The sequence below is a fragment of the Pseudopodoces humilis genome, chromosome 18, assembly GCF_049639895.1.
Source record: "Pseudopodoces humilis isolate 2021_Gansu_Grassland_sample_001 chromosome 18, ASM4963989v1, whole genome shotgun sequence".
Taxonomy (NCBI): domain Eukaryota; kingdom Metazoa; phylum Chordata; class Aves; order Passeriformes; family Paridae; genus Pseudopodoces; species Pseudopodoces humilis.
This window is the reverse complement of record NC_142217.1, coordinates 12322402-12338071: the sequence shown is the minus strand read 5'-3', so window position 1 is coordinate 12338071 and position 15670 is coordinate 12322402. Positions and strand designations below refer to the sequence as shown.

Sequence of the window (15670 nt, the reverse complement as noted above, 5' to 3'; positions counted from 1 at the left end):
ACTCTGTTGCCTAATTTCTTTAGACTTTGTGGGGACAGGGCAGGCACCGAGATTTACTTGACCTTGGGGAAAATAGGAATGAAATTAATGTAAAGCACTTGGGAATAATTTTAGGATTCAAGGCTAAGGAGTGAGTTTGGAAACAACATTGCTCATTCCTGTTGTTTCCTTATGTATGTATACTCAAGAATTTTTCAGTTGTTGCATTAAATCTAAATTTGCCTTGTCAAAACAACCTTTGAGTTATAATGGGGAAAGATCTATGGGGAAAAATTACTTTCAATCTGGCTTTCATAAAATCATTCTGAATTAATCTAAAATCATTGGCTCTGATCTGCTTACTACAGTGCAATCAATGCAGAGCTCAACACACTTATTCAGGAAACCCACAGTGGTAAAAAGGATATTTCCCTTTCTCCTGGTACTGGTTGAAGGCATCCTCAAAAGTTTGTTTTGCACCTCTGCAGGGAATTTAAGGGTGCAGTAGAACCAGCCCAAAATTAAAGAGTCAGTGAAGAGCAGGTAAACATTCCTCCTGAAAGCTGCCCAAAGGTGATAGATTTGTAGGTGAGGCAGGGTTTTCTGTACTGGCTCCATCCAGCATGGAGACATAAACCTGGTCCAAGCAAATGTAAACTTCAGTTGCTATGGACAGAGAAGAAGAATTAGAATTTCTATAAAAGCCGAGTTAGACCTCTGCTGAAATTTTATTGGACATCAATTTATAATCTGAGCTGAGTGTTTAGCTGAAACTAGGTGAAGTTATTAGACAAAACCACATATAAAGTGGCTATTTTTAATGTGGGTATGGTTTGATACATTGTCTGTGTCTCCCATTTGAAAAAAAGTTTCATTAGATCAATTTCAGTGTTCCAAATTGTCTTTAATTGCCGTAGGCTAAGCAGCTATGATTTAAGATCAAAATTTTTGGTTTTGGTATGTGTAAAAAATGGGGCAGAATTATAATGGAAAAATACATATTTCTAGGATTTAATTACTGATAGGAACAAAACTTGCACCCAGCAAGTGGATGGTGAGCTGAAAATAGCTCAACTCCAGAGCTGAAGCAAATGTTGAGTACTGCATGGTAACAGTAATTATAGATGGATCCTGGGAATGACGTGTGCAATGCCAGCTTCGTTTATTATTTCTTTGCTTTTGTGTAATTACTTTGTAAACTCAATGTCAAATCAGACGTTATAAAGTTATTACTTTAATGCAAAGGATAATGAGATTTCTTTGAAATGTAAACGGTTTGAGTATTTATGACTTCAGTGTTACACGAAATGTATTACCTTAGGGCTTTTCACCAGCCCTGCCCTTATGTTAACAGGAAGGCCTAGGGAATCAGGTAAAAAACGGAAACGAAAAAAGTTAAAACCAACATAAAACCTACTGGAACTATTTGATATTCAGGTAGGACCTCTATGCTGAACACCCTAATAGCACAAGTACTGGAAAACTTAATCAAATATCATCACTTCAACTTAATCACTGTTCAAAATCTTGACACTTGCTACCTCAAGGCTGCAAAGAGATTAGATTTGATTGGCTTTGATAATTCTACCTGCTGGTATTTTCCCTTTAAGCTCCACATCACCATCAGCATCTTACATTCTTGAGCTACTTCCTTTTCTTGCCTTTTTTGTTTCTTTTTTATTGGAGGGTGCTAATACTTCAGCTTCTGAAATCTCAAGTTCCATTGCCTCTGCTTGTGTTTCATTATTATTATTGATTTCTGAGGTCAAAGCATCACGTGATAATGCATGAATGAATTGCCAGGTTACAAATAGTTGTGTTCCCAGTCCTTGGCTGTGAAACATTGAGTGTACATACAGTAAATACTATTTGTGTGACCATCAAACCCATGTTCTGGCATGAATTGGGGTTGATTGCACATGTACCTGACACAATCTGATGATCTGCTTACTTGACCAGAAAAATGCCAAGAAAAACTTTTTTTTTTTTTTTTTTTTTGGTGTTGCAGAGTCCTGTGTTACTTACACCAGAAAATTAAGATCTTTATTTTTGTTCTGTTCAGTCTCAGTAGGATGATGACAGTCAGTCATCAAAATTCATGAGGTTTTCAGTGTAGTGAAAAACTAACACCCTCTCAGTGCAAAAATGACTGAAATCCTTTGGCCAACATATTAGCAATGTATGACGATGGCGACACACATTCCGAATTAAATACGGAATTTCCATTTCTTAATGACTTGAAAGTATGTAAACTGCAGCACTTGCAATTGATTCTGGTATTTGGAGTGGGAATGATTTGGATTTTGCAGTGTCTGTGCCTAACGCCTGGATGATGGTGAATTTAATTTCAAGCCTCTGTTTTTGCACATGAACTCCCAGTGGCAGTTTTCATTTATATCAATGTATCATTTCTAAAGAATGCTAAACTTGATATCCTGTTTCAGATTAACAGGTATTTATTGGGAGTAGTATGATAGAAGCAAAGATTTTCTAAAATTCAACTTTAAAAGTGAGCATGTAAACTCAATCAAAACAGCATTTAGAACTTCTTGTCCCAGGTTAGTGACTCTTCATGCAGAACAGTTTTTTTTTAAGTCATCTGCTTCAAGGATAGGACCTTTGATTCTAATCATAGAGTTATTGTATCTTTTTTCTCTCCTGCAGATGTAAGGTGAAAATAAGCTAGAAAAAAAACTTCTCTCTGGGACATGGATGTACATGGTTTGTTACATTCCTGAACCTACTATGTATGGTGCTTATTGACTGTATACTTTATTTGTTCTCCTGTGTGAAAAAACTGGCTCAAAAGAACACTTAATGAGAACAAAGAGACAATGTACATTTGTTTAATGTGACATCAAAGCAAGTATTGTAGCACTCTGTGAAACAATAGGAAGCTTCCCTGTCCAAAAAAAGAAAAAAAACTGAAAGAAAAACAGAAAAGAAAAAAAAGACAGTTGAATGAATGGAGGATACCAAAAGTACTCAAAAACATGACAAAAATCTAAGTGAATAGTGGATTTCTGTCAGAGCAGTCAACGGTGCTTTACGTCAAGAAATGTGCCTGCGTTCTTGATGAAGATGGATGGACTCTAGTGGACTTCAGGCACAAAAAAAGCAGGAATGTATGAAATGATCAAATGCCACGCAAACACTATAGAACAATACATCCTTGCTTGGTGGTGTTTTAAAAGTCTATACAAAAAAACCTTCTGGGGAGCCTTAAGTGGATTATTTTTTTTTTTTTTTTTTTACACCATAAAGTGATTATTAAGTTTTCTTTTTACTCTTTGCCTAGCTTTTTATTATCTCTTGGACTACATTTGCCAATAACACATATAAAAGACTGGTATAACAATAAGCAGAACACAAAACATTATGGTATTTCTCCTAGTGGGATGCAAACTAATGAGATGTATTAAAATAAAAATGGTATACCTATGCATAATTTTCTAGGCGTTTCTTGGTTTATGTTCCCCAACCTCCCCTGTAATTTAAAGCATTACATAAAGGAAAAAAAAATAAATGAGAAAAAGGAGAGATGTGCGTAAACAAATCATAGGATATCCATGCAAAAATCCTTTTTTTTTCCTTATGACTTATGCCAGTTGCCTACTAGTGATATTGTGTTAGCAATTGTCATTCTTATCAGTATACAGATACTTTTATTTCACATGTTGGAGCTGTGTGAAATGTACAAATTCTTGTATCTGCATTGTATAATGTCATGGTGGCATGGGAACTACCTTGCTGCAAATATTTGAACAAAACCTAAAATTCTTTATTTTTGGTAAAATGTTATGCTTTATGTGTATTCAACAGAAATATGTGTTTTTGTAAAGGTGAAGTTTGTATTTTTATCTAAAAATTAACAGTTTTATATACCTGAGAAAGCCTGCTATGTTTTCTTGAACCAAAAAAAAAAAAAAAAGAAGAAAAAAAAAAGAAAAAAAAAAAAGAAAAAAAGAGCATTTTGTGGTCATATTTTTGTAGTAGAATAGCCCAAATAACATCAAAATCTATTTTAACTATAGCAGGGCAGATAAAATACTCTGGCACCAGCTCCTGTATTTTCAAAGTGCCAAAGGATTAAATGTTCAGTTCCCCACAGATTGCAGTGGGAGCCACATGGATAAATCCTTCTGTACTGCTTTGGAAATTTAGGGCTGTGCCAGATATGACATGGCTACTCACTTGGCCAAAATCACTGCCCCACCCCAGTAGTTTGGATTATGTAGCCTTTGTTTTATTTGGATTATTACATTGGATATGTAAAATGAACTACTGGATTCTTCTATTTGTGAAACATCTACAAAGAGATGAAAGAGTTTTCTTAGTTTGGAACAGCAAAAAAGTTTGTCTTGAAGACAGTGTTTCCACTCAAATAAAAATATCTTCAAATGTGAATGAACTGCAGAACCTTAAAACAACAAAAGAGAGCAAGATTTTTAACCTTTCCATTTCTCTAAATATAGTTCAGACATTCCCCTCCTGTTCCTGTAGCTATGTCCAAATTCAACCAAACAAAGCATTGTTAGCTAACAGGCATTATTGGCTTCAGATGCTAATGCAGAGATAGAGTTAGTCACCGTTCTATTTTGTGATCATTTTCCCAGTGTATTTGTTGAGCACCAAAACTGGAAATACATTTAACTAAGATTGTCTGTGCTTGTTTTCCACTAAGTGTACTGTTCACAATGTTATGCACATGAATGTATGTGTCTGCGTTTAAGAAAGTGTATAAAATGTAATTTATATATTTATGTTTCAGTGGGATGCCAATAATGTTGCTCCGTTCCTTTTTATTTTTATTTTTTTTTTTGTCTAAAAGATATCTAATGAAAGAAAAAAAACCAAACATATATTCATTAAAATCTTGTAGATGAAAAGCATTATGTGACCCACTCAGACACTGTGCAGGTATGAAAGGATGTCAAAGTCACTTAAGTGGAATAGTTTGCAAAACAACTCTTGGAAAGAGTCCTGTGGTTGGACTGGCTGAGAAGGTTGTGTTTGGGTTTGTGGGCCAGCTCCTTGGGAGTGACTCCCCTGGGAATCCTGGAGCTCTGATTTACAGCACCGGGGAGTCTGGCCTTGTAGCAAAATCCTGAAAACAAGGCAAACCGAGAGGTTTTGTTGGTGCCAGCAAATAAACGTGCTATGCCAAATTCAGCACACCAGGAGAGAGTGAAGACTGAATGGAGACTTTCCCAACAGCCGTTTGTTCGAGACTTGTAGTCTTGAGTCCATTTTGTTACCAGGAATGAAACGCACACGAGTCTTTGTTGTCAAGCACAGTGTTCATAGAGCATGCGGCAGAAAACACAAAAATCTCAGGGCTATGTTCTCAACTACTATAAATTGGCAAATGTTTCTGACTTCAGATGCCCCCAAGCTAATTTACATCAGATGAGGATGCAGTCCATGGCTGTTAAATGCGAGGAGTAGTGTCATGGCATGAGCATCACTTCCTGTAGTCCAGCTGAGCTCTCCCCCGCCAGCCTTGGGACTGTGGTGGGTGCTGGGATTAGTCTTCCTTCCAAGTGGCAGATACAACCAGAAGGAACAGTGACACTAAGGGTTGTGACACGGGAGTCGCTAATTCAAAGTTAAGTTGGACATTTCAAGGGCCATATCCTCAGCTGGTGTAATTCACCATCACTCCATTGCCTGCAATGGAGCTGTACCAGCTTACACCACTTGAGGGGCTGGTCCCTCATTCTTGCTCGTCCCTTCCACTCCTCGGTCCCGCAGGGATCTCAGATTGTTGTGTATGGTTAATGTAATCCTGTGTTCTCTAATACTTAAGCACAATAAGTGAATATAAGAATGAGTGTCAGACTTAACTTTGAATGTCCAAGCTCTGAAATGGTTTGTTTCACCATTGTGGCTGTAAATTAAACAGTTCTCTGTGCATTCGTGAATGCCGTGTCATATCTTCTTCTGCTGTCTGCTGGAGGTGGACTCCTTCTGGACTTCTCATGTGCTGCATTTGGAGTGTTTCAGGGAAGAGTGTGAGCAGTTGGAGCCACAAGATATCTGATGGACAGCTCTGTTATTTGTGGGGTGGGGGGTGAGTAGCGGGCTTATTGGAGCCGAGGATGATGGTTGTCAAAAGTTGCACTTCCATGCAATGCTTTAACACCTTGTTGGTTTTGTCCTTCCACATTGTAGGCAGCAGTTTGGGGATGAAATGTTTTTCTGTTTTACGTTCTGCACTCATTTCCTCTGTCCAGGAACCCAGAACTTCTTGGTCTGATTATATCTTTTTCTGAGGTCTTGTCTGATCAGAAAAGACATACAGAGAGGACTGCCCACACCCAATCACAGCATTACGATATGGAGCATGGTCACTTATCCCTTAGTCAATTCATTACATTTAATTCAGTGCTTCATCTTTCCAGACCTGTCCCTGAGTTGCTTTTGTTGAGTGAAACCAAGGATTGTGTACCAGTTTGCTTTCCTTTTCTCCTGTCTGTCCTGCCTGGCATCTGCTTTGTTAAGCAGTGCACATTGTCTGCAGGCAGTTGCTCCTCTCCAGCACTTTGGGTTTAGGTATTTTACTTTTGCTTGAAACAGCTTCCTCCTTCCAATGGACTTCAACATTCCACTTAGGAGGTTCTCTTGCCTGTCCTCCTCCGGTCCATGTTGCCTTTCTGTGGGCTGTTTTCCAACTATTCTCTGCCTGAGTTTCCCATCCCTCTTGTTTGTGTCTCTCAGAAATGGTTTTCCCTTCCTGAGATGTGTCTTGTATCTGTTTTCTCTCTTCCTGCCTGACAGAACAGCTTTTGAGCTCTTGGTCTCCAAATCAGTTGGTTTATCTAGGCATGTGCCGTGAGATCCTCTTTCCCAGACCCACAGGCCCATAACTGACCCCTGACATGAAAGACAAATACTTTAGAGAAAAAGATTCATCTTTGCATTTGGAAAAATACTACTGAAGACTTTGCTAAAGCGCTGTCCAATTCCAGCAGCAGTGTGATGCTGGAATAGTGGCATTGAAGCTGTTCCAGACATCTGACAGTTTAATTAGGATCAGTGGCCCCATTTATGTTTCAATTTGAAAGTTTCAGATTTTATTTTGAAGTTTCAAAACTGCCTCAGATTTGCATGCTCATATTTTACTGTAAATCGAAGGAAATCGTGTTTGTAGGCCCCTCCTATGGCTTTGAAAATGTTCTGGAGAGTTATCTGACTTGGGTTGGAAATCATGGTTGCTGTAAAACAGGCACCATGTAGAGGTTTTGAATGAAGTAATTTCCTTGCTGTTTCTGATACACAGTTTGTACTACTAGCAGATCTCAGAGTCAGGTCAACTCATAGGAATCACACTTAAGTTTCCTTTACTTCCAGGTACAAAGCCTATCAGTGTTGCATTCCTCAAAAATCAGCCTATGTTTTGTGTTTATTACTCAATTTAATTACTGTCTGTGTTCCCACATTTTATTAGCAAGGCATTATTCGGTGTCTGAGCTTTTCTGTGCTGCTCTTTGCTGTAGCATCTCTGTGGCACAGCCTTGAGCTGGTTTGTATTCCTATCTCCTCTGAAATAAAGAACTATTGTTATCCCATTTTAGGCGAGACCGAGGCATGGAGAAAAGCCTGTGCAAGGTCATACAGCAAGGCTGTGGCAGAACCAGGGAGAGGACTCAGATCTGAGTGCTCATCCAGTGCCCTAAATCACACGACCATCTTCCCTTTCCAAGAATGAATCCTTGCACCCTTAGAGCTAAATACTGAAAAGATTGAGGGTAAGTCATTTTGCCTAATTACTGTGCATTGGATACATGATCAAAAGCCACTGCCATATTGTCAGAGAACGTAATGATTGATGAAAATCCATCTTTCTGCCCATGCAATTATGCAGCCTTTTATCCTATCATGAGCCAGTCATTTCTGGCTTCTCTTAGGAGTCAGCCTTTCATGACTTACAGTCAAAATTATGCACATAGAACAAGACTCAGATTTTATGGGAATTTACAAAAATTCAGTAGACAATTTTCATTCTCCTTTAATTCAGTGTCATTCCTTTTATGGTGTGGGTAACATTTCCATGGGGAACTGTTTTTATCATGGGCCCAATCTGAAATTTTTTTCCCAGGCCCTAACATGGAAAAACACTTTAAGAGATGCCTGTGTTTGCTCTTCTTCAAACTGGTGCCTGAGCATGCTCCTAGGTTTGGACAAACATCCCATTGACCTCAGGCAAATGGAGCAGAGTTGATGCTTTATTTTTTAATTAGGGTGTGCCTTCCTGACACAGGATCCCAGTTGTGGGCTGGGGGTCTTTGTGCTCTCAGTGCTGAAGTATTTTGTAAGCAACCCCAAAGATGAAGTAACAAGACTTGTATATTGAACTAGGAAAACAGCTGGGAGTGTGCTTCTCCTGCTCTTGTGGAGGTTGCCATTTTGAATTACATATTTGTTCTTTTTGGGGAAAATATTCTCGTGGCATGGGTGGATTCAGGACTGCAGTGGCTAATGCCAGTGAGCCTGTTTCAGATGATCTGTTTGGGTAGCTCAGGATATAGTTTGGAAACTCACAGTTGTACTGGTAACAGACAAATTTGAGATGGGAGAAATTAATGAGAGCAAATTTCTTATGAAATCTGGCAAATTTTGGTTTAGGGGAAAAAAAATAATAAATTAGAAGGTAGAATAAACAAGACCAAAGTGTTGATCCTTCTTTCTTTTCAGTTGTGGCATGCCACCTGTCCCCTTAGTCATTCTAATTACCTGCTGCATCAGGCTAAAGTATGTGCTGAAGTAGCTCAGAATCACTACAACATGTGAAAAGTTAGGACTGGTTCTTGTTGAACTGCTGCCTATTACCATGGCATATGACTGTGAGGTGGGGCCCACAATCGCAGCTGTAAATCAAAGAACAAGTCATAGGTTAGGTTCTGTTTTCCTTAGATATTGTCTCTAAGTTTGTTTTCTGTATGCTGGTCTCGAGTGACATTTGGTGAGTTTTCCAATTAGGTGGGAAGTCATGAGTACCTCTTTCCCAACCGGAAGGTAAGGAAGTGCAAACTCTTAGTCTAGCTCATAATCAATGGATGAAATTCTGGGAGCATCCTGGTGATAAAATTTGTGTCACTTGAAGATTCCATGTCACATTTTTCCAGGCTTACTTCTTCCTGTAGAGAGGAACCAAATCATTTATATGCTTGACTTACTAGCAGGCCACCAAGTCTGACTTGGTTTGAGTTTTGAGCAACTCAAGAATTTCTGTTTGCACTGATAGCTGTGCATGCCAGATGTCTCCTAAGTTCTTAGATAAAATACACAAAGAAAGGCTCACTTGAGTGCTTCAACAGAAAAGTTCACATGTGAAGGCTGGAGTAGTCCCTCAAACCAGGAAATAAGGAGCCAAGTTTGTCATAGGTATTACACTCATCTTCAGATCAGGCCTGGTGTTTTGGCCTCTATGTACTATCTTTGAACTTGCATAATGAAGGCAACTGGGCTTACTGTCCAGCTTTGAAATTCAGAGTAGCTGTTAAATCAGGTGTGCAAAAAGCAGAAGCACACAGAAATACAGTTGAGCCCATAGTGCTCGAAATCTCCAGGGATTTTGAAAACATCTTAATTCTTGGAAGCAATCAGAAATAAGTAGGAGAAAAGCATTTTAAACACAGGCAGGTGAAAAAAGGATCCAGAAGAGATATGACTTATAAAGTTCATTCAGTGACAAAGTGTATGTTCGTAGAGAATGCTTATGCTTAAGTCTTTTCAGCAGTTAATGATCATCTTTACAGACCATAATACTGGAATACTTCACTTATCAATGCATCAGGGCTTGGATGAACTTTGAGACGCATGAAAACAAGACACTCCTTAGGCTGGTGGTAGCTCTGTGTTCTGGTAACTGATCAACCAATTACATAATTGGTCAGGTCTCTACCTTGCATGAACAGATACAGCGCCACTGACTTCTCTGGGGGTGACAGTTACCTGAGAACTGACCCGAAACTCTTGCCACAAAGCAGATAATGCTTTCATATTTTGCTGTTTAGTGTTGTTGTAAAAATAGACTCATTTCCTGGAGCAGTTAGAACATGAAAATAGGGAAAAACAATTTCCCACAGAGACTCATCCACACTGGAATTCACTGAGGACCCCGGATGTGAACATGTGCTGATAGAAAACATTGAACAGCAACTTTGTTTAGGGAAGCCTCTGACCTGTCAAAAATGCAGAGCATTTCTTACCAGACTTTTCCTTGGCAATTAGTGGGTAGAATTACTCATAGAAATTGTTTTGTTTGCTCACAAAGGGAGAAGTAAGACATAAATTCAAGATAGCCCCTCTTTGACCACAAGAAAGTCTGTTCACAGAGGGCCTATGGGTAAAGTACTGGGTGGCCTCAGCTCCCTTTGGGGATCAGCTCAAACTTTTAGACCTCAGTGAAGTATGAAGGACCTCTCCAGAATTGCTGGACATCCCTAACTAGAATTTTTTCAGCAGTCTAAGGGATTTGGACATCCACTTTTAATTAATTTTTATGTGACTTTCAAGAAACCTTTGTTGGCTTCAGCACATCTCTGTCTTTGTTCCGAAGAGAGACCCAGTGATGTCACTGTGACTTCTGCCTTCCATGTCTTGGCAGCAGCACTCAAACCTCAGGTTTCAGACATTTCAGATGAGGAATCCCCTTCACTCCAGCCATGATTCACCTTTCTTTAGCACTTTGACTTTATAAAGGTGGTGCTGGTTTAACCTGAAGACCAGGGAAGTTTCAAGAGGTCAGATTTCACCTCTGGGCCCTGCTCAGCTGCTGTTAGAGTTTGTCTGGGGCCAGAGAAGGAGGGAGAGCACTTCCATTGTGGGTGAGGGCTGAGGGCTCCGTGCTTACACACTTGGAAGTGAGGACATTTCTTGGCCCAAACTCACCCACTGTAAAGTATTTATGCTCAGAGTTCTCCTTGGAGCCAGGAAGCTACTCAAAAACCTGCCCAAGATCTGAATTCCCCTTGACTCTGGGGGGTTTCACAGCGAAAGTGACAGAAGCAATTTATCCCAGATAGAGTGGTTTCTTCAACAGGCCGCGTAGGAGTCAGGCAGGTTAATGCTCAGCTTGTGTACTTCACTGATTGCCCCAAATCTGCTTTTAAATCAAAGTTTAACTGTTCTGGGATATGTTTCTTGTAGAAGTGCTTCAGAGGAGCTTGCCTGACAGCTTGTGTCCATTTGTTGTGAGTGGTTGGGCTATGCCTGGGTAGCTGACAGGGGTTTTGGGACCTTGCAGCTGGGGTTAGTGAGTGCAAATATTTCCCATTAGCTCCCTGCATACCCTAAGTTGTGATTCATCGAGGGAGACAGTGCGAAGCTGAACTCGAGGCTTATGAGATGTTTCTTTGAAGTTGCTTGTGCTTAAGGTTAGGCCTGATCTGAGTTGACTTGCTGAGCTGAGGCCCCGAAGAGCCCACTGTGCTAGCGTAGTGCAGTTTAGTCTTTTCCTCTTAAGCATTGTCCAGAGAGGTGTGAGTTTCAGAAGGGTCTGAAACCTTTCAATAAACCAATAATAGGTTACCTTTCAATAAACCATTCCATGGTTTTATAGCAGCAAGCTCAGCTACACTGGAAAGCCCAGAGCTAAGCCTGCCCTCTCTGGGCCTTCCCCTTCCTTAGTTTCTTCAGCATGTTTCTTTTCAAAGGCAAGTGGGGGGAAAAAAAAACAAAAATCTTAAAATGGTACCTTAAAAAGATGGGAAATGAAGCAGATCATATAATCTTGATTCCTTTATCTCAGTTAAGGAGAAGTTTGCCAATAGTGATCTGGTATTTCCTAAAACAAGCATATATGAGGAACACTTTGAGGAACTTCAAAAGAATTTTCAGGCTAGATCAGGAAAAGATAAAAACAGAAGTGGAAACTTTTAATACACTTTATATTTCAGTACTTACAGGAAGTACATTGTTACATAGGATACTAATGAATTCTGCAGGACAAGGTTTCCAAAAGAAAAGTAAGTGGCACCTTCTCTATCTCAGAGAAAAGGTCTGAGGGCTTTTGCAATTATGACAGATATGCAGTGGATATGTATGGTCATATCACCTGGAGAGAGTCTATCTCTGCAAAAGGCTTTTTGGAGTTTCAAGTGTGTACACTATTGAATTTCTGTAGCAACTTCCTGGTCTAGCTGTGAAAGGTGATAAAGGGAATGGTAAAAGTCTATCTTGCTTTCAGTTGCCCTGTTGTACACCTCACAGTGCAGAAACACTGCCCTGTGTGTAGCTGGCTGCAGGAAGCATGGCAGGAGCACACTGGAGGGGCTGAGGATGAACACATAAAGTTGGTGCTGATGTTCCCAACCAGGTAGTGAGGCCAGCAAAGTGAAAATAGCAACATGGATACTCTGATACACCAGTGGCACTTGTCTGGGAAAATTATTACTTGACAGAGTCTTAATTAACTCAAGTGAAGAAGTAATTCTGAAATCCTGATTTTGGAATCCCAGAGAGTTAACGCTCTCAGAAACTATGTGGTACAGAATTGCCTCACATTTGTAAAGCACAGAGAAATCCTAGGTAACAGTTTTGTACTGTTGGAAGAGTTCTCTGGTATCAGCAGAGCCCACTGTGGTGCCTTGAGAGTGGAAGGTTTGTGCCCCAGGCTCTGCTCAAGGGTTCAAGTCCAGGTATGAATGTATTTTAGGCAGCAAGGCATTTCCATCAGGGCTGAAGCACACGGACATTTTTTTCTTGTGTACAGGCAAGATATTTAAATATAGGGTTAGTTGCTCTTCGTATCTTCAGGGTCCCAGATCCTTCTAAGCCTGTGGTCACTGGAAGGCTGTCTGACCAAAAATCCAGAGGCCTTTGCCCTTGTGAAAGTTTCTGCTCTTGCTTGGAAGTGAGATTTGGACTCCTGAATTACAAAGATGCTTTTGCAATTGTTATATTTGTCTTTCTGCTTCTTTATAAATCAACCTGCTTGGCCTGAACTGAATGTTTGAATAACAAACAGCTAAAAGACAGTCTGATGGCTTCTTTCTGAGTGTTTCCCTTAGGGAGCCCTTGGGATCACATGGCATCTGCCCTGACCTTAAGGACCTGCTTTCTGGAGGCTTTTTTTACAGTGCTAACAAACCTCACATTTTAACTAGCTGTTAAATAAGCCAGTCAGTGGTAACTATTCAGGACAGGGATTATTCTTACAGGAGAGTACTCTTGCTGGCATACAAGATGGCTCTGTCCATGTGCTGGCCAGGGATGAAGGGCTGGAAAACTGTGTGGTGGAAGAGACTATTAATGTGATTTTCCACAACTTTCTTTGCAGCTGCATTTTTGAGAGGAGAGAGAGAGAGATGGCTAGGCTTGCAGTAACATGTTGTGCCGTCATAAATGCTACAGCCACCATCTGTTTCCAGCCCACGACTTGAAAGAAAACTGAGCAGTAATCTCATAATTCACATGAGCGTTTTACACTTGTGAACCTTTCCCAACCTTTGTCTAATAATGAGGGGAGTGCATGGTGCTAAGTTTTGTATTTTTCCTGTACGTATTAATGTTTATTTGTATGTCTTTTCCTGTTTGGTTGTTTTGTGAGTTTTTTTTTCCATTAAAAAAAAAAAAAAGAAATTCACTGGGAGAAAAATCAGACCAGTTCCACGGTCAAAAGAAACGTAATAAAGGCAAAATCCCAATTCCACTGATCTTGCTGGCAAAATTCTCCAGGAGGAGGTACATTTTACATTCCTCAGTGTGTCTGTTTTAGTTACTTGTTGATTAAAAGAGAGACATGAGAAAGTGAAGAGGCAGGTTGCTGAACTGCCCTTTCCCTGCAGAAACAGAGCTGCTACAAGAGCTGGACGTGCACATTTAAAACTGAACCATCAGAGAGGATGGTAATGGTAGGCTGGCTTTTAATGAAAACAGATTCTTCTGCTAATCTTTGCTCGGGGCTGGCCCTCTGCAGGATTAAGGATCCCACCTGCTGTGCCAAAGACATGCTCAGGTTCGGGGCTGCTGGTGGGTGGGAAGAGCACAAACATCTGAGTGAGTGATCCCAGTGTGTCCTGGTACAGAGCCCTCAGGGAAGCCAAAGAGTTGAGATCATTTAGTTGATGGAAATACTGCTCCCCTCCAGCCTGCAAAGGGCTGAGCATCATTAAGGATTTCTTTCTGGCTGCTCTTCGAAACCAAGGGCTGCTGTGTCTCCGGGCCTCCTCTCACCTTTGGACCCAATTTGCACACCTCCTCCTACCACAGCTGAATGAACTCCTGCTCTCCTCTGGCCTTAGGAACAATGGCTTTCATCATCCCTACCAGACTGCAGAGCAGTTTAAGGATGAAAGGGCTTCTCATTTCATATAACCCACTGCTGCTAGAGCTATAAATCATCGATGGACTGAATTTATAGCCAACTGCTACTGCAAGCAAGTGAAATTTATTTTGTGTTGTCATATGTGTGGTCAAACTTTCCAAGAAGCTGCCAAACAAAGAACTGAGCTGCTGCTGAGAAACCCACTCAATCTATTCTCATTTTATTTAAAAATAATAAATAACTGTCAATCAGAGGAATTTATTTTGACATGTGCTACCTGCTGGGTGATCTGCAGTGTCTCCGGGATGTGTCTGTAAGTGAAAGAAAGCTGCTAGCTGTTGCCAGGTCTAGCACATATGACATGAAGTTCCACCAAGGAAAGGTTTGTGAGCTCACTAGGGTTGGGGACAGATTGAGGGCCACCTCCTTTTTTAGCATTACTTGCTCTTCTGAGAGTGTTTGGTTTGGTATTGTTATAAATGCAAAGGCAGATTTGGGTTAAATAAAAACAATTTATTATAAAACAATTTCTATAAAAAAATAAACAATGAGGGAAAACCACAATAAAATAAACAGCGCAGCGCTGGGTGGACAGGGGTCTATACTCAAAGGTATAGGTGTTCCCAAATCCACGCAGGAGGGTAGACTGTCTGGGGTTTTTATAGGGATTTTTAGCCTTGAGGCCAAATTCCAGGCAGGCACCATTCATCAACAGTCCTTGATTGTCGTATGAATTGATTTCCTGGCATTGGAGAATAGAGTCGAATGGACGTCCGGACCGAGTCTCCTCATATGTAAAGAAATTCTGAGTGGCTCTTGTGGTTCAGGCCATCCGGATGGGATGGCTGGATCCGGGTTGGAGCCGATGGATATTTCGGCTGGATTTTTCCTTTTGTTTACTTGATGGCTTCCCCCAACGGTAGCCCGCAAGGCGAGGTGTTCGGGTCCGGTGATGAATATCTCGTCGGTGCCTCTCCGTTTTGGCTGATGTTTCGTGTCCTGCCTATTCTTCCCCGTTGATGGTCACCGAGCCTGTCCTTGTCAGTTTGAGGAGTTTTTTTTTTTTTTTTTCTGTCAGCTTGATGGGCCGTGTCCTGTCTATTCTTTTGTTGATGGGCGCCGGCTAGGATCGTTATCCTTTGAGTGGAATTCGTGCTAGATCTGGGAAGGGGCTTGTGTGTCATACTGTACTTTATATTTTATTTCGTTATTGTTCTATACATTTATTTAGATTTTTACGAATTTTTACAAGTTCATTTCTCACAGTCCCCCGCTTAATAATTCATTACATTAAAAATTCGTGTTATTTCATCCAATTCTGCAGGGGAGGACTATAATTTTTTTACTCACATTCATCTTTTTCTCAGTCTGTTAACGAATTCTCACTATATGCTTGTGCCAGGTTATATTTATTTTCAA

The 15670-nt window shown here is 40.4% G+C and overlaps 1 protein-coding gene across 6 annotated transcripts in view; it reads left to right on the top strand.

Moving 5' to 3' along the window:
- PDGFA (platelet derived growth factor subunit A) overlaps window positions 1–14716 on the top strand; it is a 33433-nt gene extending 18717 nt beyond the window's left edge. For 2 of the 6 annotated variants that reach the window (XR_001331479.2, XM_014252686.2), the window contains 2 exons: window positions 7557–7730; window positions 13265–14716. Coding sequence is in view for 3 of the 6 variants with exons in the window: in XM_014252686.2 (XP_014108161.1) it covers window positions 7557–7690 (134 nt within the window). In the remaining 3 variants the exon portion in view is untranslated. Of the gene's footprint in view, window positions 1–1333; window positions 1417–2423; window positions 2538–2643; window positions 5904–7556; window positions 7731–13264 lie in introns of those variants that run through there. The other 4 variants (XR_001331477.2, XR_001331478.2, XM_005522977.3 and 1 more) reach the window with 4 other exon arrangements.
- The last annotated feature ends 954 nt before the right edge of the window (window positions 14717–15670 follow it).